Source organism: Brachyhypopomus gauderio, chromosome 12 (assembly GCF_052324685.1).
Source record: "Brachyhypopomus gauderio isolate BG-103 chromosome 12, BGAUD_0.2, whole genome shotgun sequence".
Classification (NCBI taxonomy): domain Eukaryota; kingdom Metazoa; phylum Chordata; class Actinopteri; order Gymnotiformes; family Hypopomidae; genus Brachyhypopomus; species Brachyhypopomus gauderio.
In genome coordinates this window covers 22,858,332-22,869,849 of record NC_135222.1, presented here as the reverse complement: position 1 = coordinate 22,869,849, position 11,518 = coordinate 22,858,332, and the positions used below count along the sequence as shown (strand labels likewise).

Here is an 11,518-nt window from a genome sequence, read left to right as displayed (position 1 = left end):
CATGATTCTATTTAGGCAAATGTCATTTATAGGGGTTTCTTTATACATAAAGGAAGGTGTAGTGCAGACGAGTGCGATGACATGATAGATGGTTATTAATACATATTCAGACGTACATTCTTATGTATATTAATTATATATATTTTTGTATGTATACTTATTAAAATATTTGTAATTGTCTAGGTATGTAGATGTCTTGATCTCTGTATAGCTGACCATCCACGTATATTTTATCCACAGAGAGAACTGCCCGTTTTCCATTTTGAATTAGCTGCTTTTCCTCACGGCTAATTCCGTCTGTCAAGTATTTCACGGGGGTACTGGTCATTTATGCCGTAGTTTGTTCCTTTAAGTTCTCTTCCTTTGCAGAGTATGAGTTGTTTGTGTTTATAGTGTTCTACTTTTGCCACAATGGGTCTGGGGCGTGTTTTGCGTGTTTATTCCTCCCAGGTGGTGTGCGCGGTGAAAGGTTATGGTGTTGGCCGTTTCAGGTGGAATTTTAAGTTTGGAGATTATGAACTCTGTGATCAGCTTTTCTGGGTTTTCGGATGTATTTTCGGGAATCCCGGAAAATACAATATTGTCCCTCATACTGCGAGTTTGTAACTCTAGTATGGTTCTTTTCATTTCCTCATTTTCCTTAGTAATGGATGATAATTGGGTTGTGACAGTGTTTATATTGAACTGTAAGGTTTTGTTTTCTTTTGCCAGTGATGCGACCTGTTCCTGGCTGAACTCTAGGCTTTCACGCAGCGCCTGGAATTCTTTATGCAGGATCTCAACTAGTGAGATTCTCGCGTCCAGGGTTGCTAGTTTGGAGTCGATGGAGATGAGGATTTCACTGACCTCTGTGTGGGTTGGGGAATCCTTTTCCTCTGAGTCTCCGGTCGAGCTGGTCGGACGTGGTCTTTTGGAGATAGGAGTTGACTTCATTTTTTCTTTTTTTCCTTTGAACTTTTTTTCTGGTATCTGGCAGTCATGGCCTGGTGGTTAGGGAACTGGTCTTGTGACCGGAGGGTCGTGAGTTCAATTCCTAGACCTGAGGCCATGACTGAGGTGCTCCTGAGCAAGGCACCTAACCCTCAATTGCTCACTTGTATAAAAAAAATGAGATAAAAATGTAAGTCGCTCTGGATAAGGGCGTCTGCCAAATGCCATAAATGTAAATGCTTTTATAATTCACGGGTCCAAATTGACCCATTAGACAATGTTAGGATAGTAGTGGTGTACAGCACACTTGGAAACATAAAAACAAATGATCAATTTTTCTAATGATTGGGTCCCTTTAGGAAAAGTCATAAAATTTCAAGTTGGAAAAAGATAGTTTAGGGTATTTTTTCTACAGCTAAACATGGTAGTGGGTCACTTTAGACCCGCAAAACAACACAAGTTTAAACTCAACACAAGAATATTTGTTGATAGATGAAAGAAATTAACTCAGACTGTTGTGCTATCAGCAGGGAATAAGTTGTCTAACAAAATTAATTTTTCCATCCTTATTTTGAAGTAGAATCTCTTGACACATCTCTCAGTTCCCTTTATAACACACATTGGTGTCACCACCTTCCTGTGTGCAAATTATATGTATAAATATTGTAGTATCAGCAAAGAAGGAAACCCACAAGATGACGCTTTACTTGTTAAATGTCATTTTCTCATGTTTGTTTTTTAGTTAGATAGTGTGAGCCGCCATCTTGCTGATTGCACTCTGTCTCGTGAGGAGTAGCGTTACAGCGTCATCACACCTCCCCCAGGTACAGGTACATTGGAACATTGTTTTTAAACATTTCAGTCTATTTCTCATACATGTAACTGAAGGTCATCTGCCCATCTTTACTCAAAGAATCAGCATTTCATTGATCTTTGTATCAAATCATGTTTACAATCATCAATCATTGACCTTTTGATGTTTCTACGTCATTACAAGCCCTGAAGTGGCCCGTCCCAACTTCAGAGAAGAGTACCAATTTTCCAGAATCCTTGGTCATCTGCTAGGTTTCTATGTGTTTATAATGCATGTATACATTACTAGATAAATTTTCTCAGTTACAGTTTTTTATGATTACAGAATGGATTACCTCAGTCAGTTTCTGAGAGAAACAAGGTTTCCTGAGGAAACAATACAGCCCATGGAGCATGAAAATTTACTTAAATCAACACAAGAATATTTGTTGATAGATAAAAGAAATTAACTCAGACTGTTGTGCTATCAGCAGGGAATAAGTTGTCTAACCAAAATAAATTTCTCATAATTTTTCCATCCTTATTTTGAAGAAGAATCTCTGACACATCTCTCAGTTCCCTTTATAACACACATTGGTGTCACCACCTTCCTGTGTGCAAATTATATTGTAGTATCAGCAAAGATGGAAACCCACAAGATGACGCTTTACTTGTTAAATGCTCCAAAGCAGGGTTAAGAAACACTCCCAACGTGCCCCACACTGACATGACACATCTTCTGCTAGCTCAAAACTGCCACACCCCTCTTCTCATTAACCACAAGGCTGTGGAGGTGTTCAGTAGCATTACATTATTGGGGGTGCACATCACAGACACCTGGTCTGTGAATTCTATGTTACTGGTCAGGGACATGGAGGCAGGGCTATACGTGACAGTACCACATCCAGTACTCACAAATATCAGTCAGTACAACATCCAGCACACACAAGCATTAGTCAGTACTACATCCAGTTGTTAAGATGATGATCTGGGTTCATTTGTGTGTTGGTATCTCTCCAGACGTCTCTCCAGAGACGCCTCTTTCATTTTGCTTCACTTCTGTTGCAGACTGGCTTTTCTCACACAAGCACTGTAGTTCTGGGTGTAATACAGTGTACGTGTTCTCATACAGAGGCATGTACACATAATGTAGTATTTACATGTTCAGTGGTGTGTTCACACACACACACATGTTCAGTGGCGTGTACAGTTTCCGTGATGTGCACATGGTAAGTAGCGTTAAAAAGTGGATTATGGGTACAAATGTATCTATCACTGTGTGTGTGATGCTGGAAAATTAATTAATTAAAAAATTAACACTTTAATAGTCGAAAGGGAAATCCAAAGAGAGGTGGAGGGCAGTCCAGGTCCGTACACATAAACAATCCAACCGAGCAGAGGTACCAGAGCGCAAAAACAAAAGGAGAAAACAGAGAAACACTAACCAGATCGAATCAGAGAATAATATAATGCTTGGTATGCTTTCAGAGAATGACAGAAATACTTCGCAACAGGGTATACACAAGGGAGGTCTTCTAACCTAATTAGCGACAGGTGTCTAATAGGCTAAATTTGTGTGGGTACCTGCACAGTAACATCTGGTATGTCAGCAGGGTCAGAGAAGCTTGCTGGAGTAGAAGGTCTACCAGCTGGAATTATAGCTGGCAGTTCTGTGGAATACCTCACGCTGCCAGGATCAGACAGGATTGTGGGTAACTGTGCAGTGACATAAACAGTGTTTGGATGAACAGAGATAATTGTGGGTACTTGGACAGTAGAGTGAAGCTCTGCAGGAGCTCTGATGTCTGTGCTGGGTTTAGGATCTTTAATCTCCTCATATATAATCTCAGTCTGGGAAATCTAAGGAGACAAGCAAACTGTTAGAAATCATCTCTCACAACACACACACACACACACACACACACACACACACACACACACACACACACACACACACAGACATTCAATACATAATTCATAATAATGATCTTCCCTGTACTTCATTTTAATCTATCATGGGAAAATTTTCTGTATTAGACTCTAAAAGTAACAAATTAACTATCTGAAGAACTCCCACTGAAGACCTGTAGATGAATAGGAACTGAAGGACATTATCTGGAAATAGATTAAATGAGGTCATCACACCCACTAGACTGCTTACAGGAACAGGAAGTAAGCACACCCACACACACACACACACACACACGCACACCTACGTGTGAAAATACATATGCGAATGCATGTCCATGCACACACACATACACACACACACCTGCGTGTGAAAATACATATGCAGATGCATGCATACAGACACACACACACACACTTCAAAGTACTCACTCCTGAGTTTACGCTCTTTTGGCTGTCTGTGGACTTGGTGGAGCCTATGAAGGACAAGGTCATGTGCCATTGAATACAAACATATCACTAATTATTACCACAAGCAACAACATCACATAATTAAATTAAATTATGTTTATGCATACATAGAGATGGTTTCATGAATTAATTTATCCTGTATGTTTAACATCTAATAAAATACAGTCTGACTAAGTTGAAAGCTTTAAAGGGCACATTGTCAAAAGATCCCAGACCTAATTTTGAGGTCACATCATTTGCACTGTGTGTGAATATAGTACCTAGTGTCTTCATGTATCTCAGTTTGTTGCTCAGCAATGCTAAACACCCAATCAGCAGCAGAATCACACACACACACAGGACGATGGTGATAGAGTAATCTGGACATGAGTCACACACACACACACACACACACACACACACACACACACACACACATGGCTGATGATTTATCTGGATACTAAGCAGACCCTATCCTTCACTAGCCACATTAACTTCATTTGTGAATAAGGTAGCATAAGGTACAGAGTGAATTAACCATACTTAGCTACATAAGTAATGTATCTCACCAATTCATTAAGTATGTCACATTTCGCAGAAGACAGACAAGGCTGCCCATTTGGATTAAGTGGTTTACATTAGGTGTTACCCAGTTCCACTCTATGATGTTGCAGGAACTGGTCTGTATATATTGTAACATCTTACCATTCTGGCTTTCTGGATTCTCTCTGGGGATTCTTTCTTCTTGAATATAGTAATGGTGGAGTTCACAGTGTTCAGTGTTGTTCAGAAAATACAGACACCATATTAATACCAACTTTCAGCAGTCATTATACAAATATATCTATTCAAGTGTATCAGTTTTTGTTTTTTCTCAGAATACAATAGAATGAGCTGAATTTTCCCAATATGAAACTGAAATCTGAAGATTTTTGTAAGAGAAAGAAAGAATACCTTTCAAATTAAGCCTGAAAGATTCCCACTGTTCTCATATTTCCAAAATAGAAGAAAGTTTGTATCTCACCATTAACATGTAGCTGAATTTGTGTGAAGAGAGAATGATAGCTGAATGATTCTACTTCATTTCTCACTCCACAGTAATAAACTCCTCCATCAGATTCACTCACATCACTGATGTTCACAGTGATGACTTTAGCACCTCTGTCATCAGACATGGAGAACCTGGTGCTGTGAGACTCTGATCCACTGCTTTCAATAATTCCATCAATAATGTCACCTTTCAGCTTGTGAAAGCCCTTCACATATGACTCAAACACCTCTGGATACGTACAGCTGATGGTGGTGGTCTCTCCTAAATAACTTGGTATGGTCTTTATTGCTGTACAACATCGATCTGTCAATCATACAGAATTAATCAGTCTGGTTAAAAAACTCAGCATCCTCATTGTTTGTCTATGATTGTTTTGCTGAATTTGAACAATCCTGCTGTAGAATTATTCTAAAAGTAAAAGGACGGATCTCATTGTGTTTTTGGTTTTACGAATTGCTACTGATGCATAAAACATCAATTGTTTGTAAAAGAAGCATTTGGTTTTGCATGAATAATTTCAAGCATGTGTTAAATGGCAAAATTCACAAACATTAGAGGACATGAACGTCTCACCTGTGTTCACCTTCAGGTTTATATCATGGTGCCACCCTCCAACATCTCCACACTGATACAGTCCAGCATCATGTAAGTCCAGCTGCTTTATGATCACTGTTATACCTCCAGAATCAGTAGCTAGAGCAAATCTCCCCTTATAAACCCACTGGTTAATTTCCAGAGTCTGAGTATAAATCAAATGTTCACAGTCGTTTCTGAAGTTCCTTTTACAAAAGAAAACATAGCTGGACATTCCATAAATCTCTCTCCTACAAGAAATCTCAAGGTGTCCTCCAGAGTAACCAATCACATCAACGCAGCCCACCGGACCTGTCAATCACATTTTATCATGTTTATCTACAGTACTGCACCAAAACAACTATGGTTCACTGATATCTATAACATCTTAATTTGAAGTTGAATCTCTGACCTGAAAATAGGTAGAACGCGAAGATAAGGAGGATCTTCATCCTAAAAAAATTTAATCTAGATTGACTGTTTATATAACATTTATTCCACAATGTTGTTGGGTGAAATTAATTTTCTTTTCTCTCAGTAGAAATCTCAAAACCCAAATGTGTAAACCGGTTGTTGGTTCTGATCAGACTTCAAAGCTATGCTCAACAGAAAAAAGATTAAGTACATTTATCCAATCACAACAAAAACAAACAGAAAATAAACAGCTGCTTAGATTGTTCAGCCTCTCTTTGCCCGCCACTACACACATCTCTCAGTTCCCTTTATAACACCCACTGATGTCACCACCTTCCTGTGTGCAAAATATATTGTGACGCCGGTGAAGAAGGAGACTCACTCAGGAAGCTCATTTTGTGAGAAATGCTCTTTATTGAACATCAACAGTAATAACTATACTTACAGTACTTACTTTCTTTTTCTTCCACAGGTGCTTTGGCGGCAGTCATGCCATATCACTGCACACAATTATCATGGATGGTGATTTTTACTCTCCCCAACAAAATGTCCCCTAAGCATTCCCACATAATGAACTGCTAACACAAAGATGCATGAATTGACATGTTAAGGAACATTAACAAACGTAAATCTCCCACCCTGACATTTCCCAGCATCCTCCACTAGTCGGTGGCGGAGCGCATAAGTCCATATTCCCAGCGCCGTCACATAGCCCCCCCCATAGTCAGCCGTCCCAGCGACCCTAAATAGGAAATCCGGTGACAGTCACCCAAGAGACGGGGTGGTTCACGGGCCCTCTGTGGCCTGGAGTGCCGTGCGTGCGTGTATATTTAACCCTATACACAACCTCACTGAGCTGCTTTATCACATAACACTGTCCCAACCAACTGGACTGTAGCTTCGGGCATAGGCCCCTTGACCGTTTAGGGTTATACAACCACACCTGCTGACCCATGGACAACGACCCTAGCAATTTGCAGACTTCACCCATAACCTCAGACTCAAAATTTCGCCACCTCGGTTGGCGACCCTGCGTGCCAAATTGCCCTCTAGACGTACCACCGATGGCCAACCACTAAATGAAACTCCCCCGGTCTCGCAGTTTATAACGGCCTCTGCACGTCTCAAAAAGTCCAGTCCTATATGCATTCGTCGCAGGTATCACCGAGACAAAACTTATGTACGAAGGGCCCCCGCCCGAAGTCTACCTTCGCTAAAGTGTGTTCGCCGAGCACAAGCCTCTCACCCGTTACTGTGGTAAGGCTAATTTTTGCACCACCCAAAATCCTAACATTAGACCTAATTGCCCTAGTGTTGTAGCGTAACACAGAAACAGCTGACCCGGTGTCGATTAAGGCACTCACCAGCTTGTCATTGACCATCAGGGGGGTGTATAGTCCATTTATACCCAGTCGGCGTGAAGGTAGCGCGGACGCATTGTGGGTCCTCTGGAAAGCACCAGCTCCGCCCTCTCCACCTCTTCGATCGCCAAATCCAGTGACGCCGGGTCCTTCAGCAGGACATGCGTTTGTAGCTCAAAAGGTTCCAATGCCTTGTGTTAGAAATTCTGAAACCCTTAAATGGTGAGCACAATAAAAGTCAGAAGCAGTTGGGTAAGATAATAAAATTATCCATTACCAAAGTATGGATTAATCCAGAGATCTCAGTTACATACACACAAGGCGTCTGCAAAAGAGAGCTAATTCCCCACTCCGAACTATCATCTTTTATACTTTTAATCATCAATACACACGGTGTCCATGAGGTGAACATGAGGTGATTAACTAAATGTGATTGGACAATACATGACCTAATTATAACTGATTTGACAGATGCATATTAGCCTCTCCCCTCACATGCCCCCTCCACGCTCAGCATCCTCGTGATGGCATGGTGGACTGAGTGCCGCCGTGGTCCCTTCCGAGAGATGATTAGGAGGAACCGGCCGGCACCTCCAGCGAGGTCAGTTTAGGAACACCAGGGAACATCAGATTAAGACTAAGCCGAGGCCATCCAGAGAGCGCACAAACACATCCGAGGCCTACTGAAGCCACGAGGATGGTTAACACGTATATGTAAAAAGATCTCTAACACCTACATCTAGTGTGTTTAATATATACTAAGAAAGCCTGACATAAATCATCAAATTTCCATCACAGCCTCCACGAACCTGTCTAAGGCCAACCTTTGTCTGACTTCCTCTGGGAATGCCGGATACGCCTGCCATACCAGCAGCGTGATGTCAGCTGCCAATAGCGAGAGGCATTCGCCTCGTGCGTGCCGACTTAGTGTCAGTCTCTGCCTCGCTGCGGCACTCAACGGCTGCCTGCCAAAGCGCGCCCTCAGCGCGTTGCGCAGCACGGTTAGATTGTCGTGTTCCTCCTCTCTCAGTTCAATGATCGTACGTTTAGCATGGCCTTGCAGTGATGAGCACAAATGTGCCGCTGTTTCGTAGTCCGACCATCCCATTCTGTTCGCTGTGATCTTCAGCTGAGCATTGTACTCAGCCCAGTCGGAAAGTCCATCATACATGGGCAGTTGCAGCGGTGTAATGAGTTTGTTCCGGCCCGGGGCACATGCCGCTATTTCGCTGCAAGCCGGCGTAGCACGCTCCGCAAGTACGCTGTTCTGACCCGCGTTGTGTCCCCGCTCCTCGGCGGCCTCCATCGCCGTCATTGGTTGTGCGTCGTCGATGCAGGCGGTGCCGCTCCGCGTCTCCGGCCAGTACACTCGCCGCTCATTCTTGGCGATCAGCTTGTAGCCGCTCCGTCGTTTTCGTCTTCGCCACGCTCCGTCCATTTGCATCTTTCCGCAGCTTCATTAGTGCTCTTTCCTCTCGTTGCACCAGTTTGTTCACCTCGTCGGCGGCGGCGTGTGTTGATTGTTGACCGGGGGGGGGGTGGCGTTGTGTGTCAAACCCTAGACGTCAGATTGGCTACCATGTATGTCAATCAAAATACAACCGTCAGTGCAGATTCATCCACTAGATTCATATAGATTCATCCACTATTCAGTCAGTCATTCATCTACTACTTTTTAATGTCATGCGATCTACCCACTCTTCCTTCGCAATCGACCGGTAGATCACGTTCGACGTATTGGGCACCCCTGATGTAAACGCACAACCTAGGATCTCTCATGTATTTAGTAGTGGTGGGACTTTAACGCGTTAATTTCGATTAATTAATTACAGAGAAAATAACAAACTTAAAAAATGAACGCATTTTAACGCATGACACTTTTGCACCGTGGAATGTTTCTCAGTGCACGAGTTCCAGGCATACAGATTATATGGACGCACAATAAGATGAGCATGATGGAGATGACTGAAGAGGCTACGCTGGTGGATGGGAAATTTAAATATAAGAAACTTCCAGATGGAAGTACAAACAAAAATAGTCTTATTTGCACTTTATGTAGGAAGGAGTTCGCTTATCACAGGAGCACTTCCACCCTTCGTTACCACCTCAACGCAAAACATGTTGGGGCTAACGCGCAGGTCAGTAATGATAACTTAGCTGCTAAATGTATTCCTAGTACGAGCAAACAGTGTCGCCAGTCAACACTCGACCACATGTCGGGGTTCAAATTAAGAAACAAAATGTCAAAGTCCATGTCAGACAAATTGACCAATTCACTGGCGGGATGGATTGCTGTGGACTGTAGACCACTCTCTGTGGTCAAAGGCTTTAGATGTGGCAAGCTTCTGCCGTTCACGGAGGTTCGCGCGAGGTGGGCGGAGTCGCGCTACGAACTGCCATCCAGAAAGACAATGTCGAAGTAAATCCAGCAACTGTATGATGAGGAAACAGAAGTAAAACAGGTTATTGTGAAGAGAGCCACAAATGTAGCTCTGACTGGGGATCACTGGACCTCTGTTAGCAACAAGAATTATCTTGGTGTGACAGCTCATATTTTAGATGATGAATGGAAGATCCAGTCATTTGCTTTGAGCATGCAGAAGACCACTTCTAGGCACTATGGAGATGCCTGTGGCAGAGGCCCGGGAAATTAAAGAAAGTCTACCATCTAAAATGGTATTAAAAAACATCTTCTGATTTACTTCAGTTATTCTTATTCCAATATCCTGAGCAAAACTCCCAAAATTAAACAACATTTTTGGTCAGAATTTCCAGTGTTCTGAAAACTGTTTGCTCTGTTTTCTGCACTCATCTATTGGTCTGTGTAGTAGACTGGTGGAAAAATAAACAAGATGTTGAAGTTTATGATTATGTTCATTGATTCATTCATCATTCAAACTTAAATTAATATTTCTCATGTTAAATACTGAAATGTGATTAAAATGCGATTAATTTCGATAATTAATTACAACGCTTCCAATTAATTCGATTTAATCGCGTCCCACCCCTAATTTTCATTGGTTAAGTAACTGTTTTTTATTTACCCACTGAAATGGTCACCTTGGATGTCATCACAATTGCCCCCTTGAGATATTTGTCCAGATATGTTATACAACATGTGGATTTTCCTACACACGTGTGACTTCTGCTTCACAGGTCTCTCTCTTAACAACTTACATGCCATTGATTTATTTATTTCAGATCACTAGGCAGTTTTTTTTTTTTTTTGATTCCTAATTGTTAGCGAGGGCAACGTGAACCACACCAGTTTACTTTTAGGAATTTAAAGAATATCAGTTCAACAGTCCTTGATGACATGCTAAACCAAGTTCCTACACCTGAATGTATTAAACCACTCTTTAGTCTTGCATTATGACGGAACACTTTCAAATATCTTAAATCAAATGGCCCCTCTCAAAACGTACTTTTAGTTTTACACATCCTGCTCCTTGGTATACACCTGAATTGCGCAAATAAAAAGGTATTGGTCGGCAACTTGAACGTCGTTGGAAAAAAACTGGCTTGAGTGTGCATGGCCTCGCTTATCGAGATCACATTGTGTAGGTATGATGACAAAATTTTCAAACAGCCCCAAGCTTTACAAGAATCACATATCTAGACAGAGCTGAAATATACCTTTAAAATGATACCTGGATTTTGAAAATTGGTTGAGAATTGATAGTTATGATATTTATAATATCATGTATCACATTAAAATATAATACATTGATTACAATAGAAGTCGTGTGACTGAAATTCACATAATCTAATTCTAATTAATCATAATTAATAATTAATCATAATCATAATCTAATTCGAAGTGATGTTAACTATATTACCATTTAACAACAAGTTATATCAGAAAACAATGAGATTAAACTACACAACACTGGTATCAGTACTGATTTCAAGAAAACACTGTGGGAACGAGTTAAACCGAGACGCCGCTTTTAGCCTAAAGTTGCTAGCTACCGTGACGTTCGATACACAAATGTCAATCATGACTACTTATTTTCCGCGGTCTAGTAAAATACTTTCG

At 41.4% G+C, this 11,518-nt stretch overlaps 1 protein-coding gene across 3 annotated transcripts; it reads right to left on the bottom strand.

The window, feature by feature from the left end:
- Positions 1–1,634: 1,634 nt before the first annotated feature.
- LOC143528472 (polymeric immunoglobulin receptor-like) lies at positions 1,635–6,378 on the bottom strand. 3 transcript variants are annotated; one of them, XM_077024167.1, is made up of 8 exons: positions 6,117–6,378; positions 5,705–6,016; positions 5,105–5,434; positions 4,786–4,824; positions 4,362–4,460; positions 4,063–4,106; positions 3,307–3,582; positions 1,635–3,041 (listed from the first exon to the last, which is right to left on the bottom strand). In XM_077024167.1, exons 1-8 carry the CDS (start codon positions 6,154–6,156, stop codon positions 3,036–3,038), a joined length of 1,146 nt encoding a protein of 381 aa, XP_076880282.1. In that variant the 5' UTR covers positions 6,157–6,378; the 3' UTR covers positions 1,635–3,035. The 3 variants fall into 3 exon arrangements, with proteins under 3 accessions (XP_076880282.1, XP_076880281.1, XP_076880283.1); XM_077024166.1 differs by having other exon boundaries at positions 1,635–3,582; XM_077024168.1 differs by lacking the exon at positions 4,362–4,460 and having other exon boundaries at positions 1,635–3,582.
- Between the last annotated feature and the right edge of the window lie 5,140 nt (positions 6,379–11,518).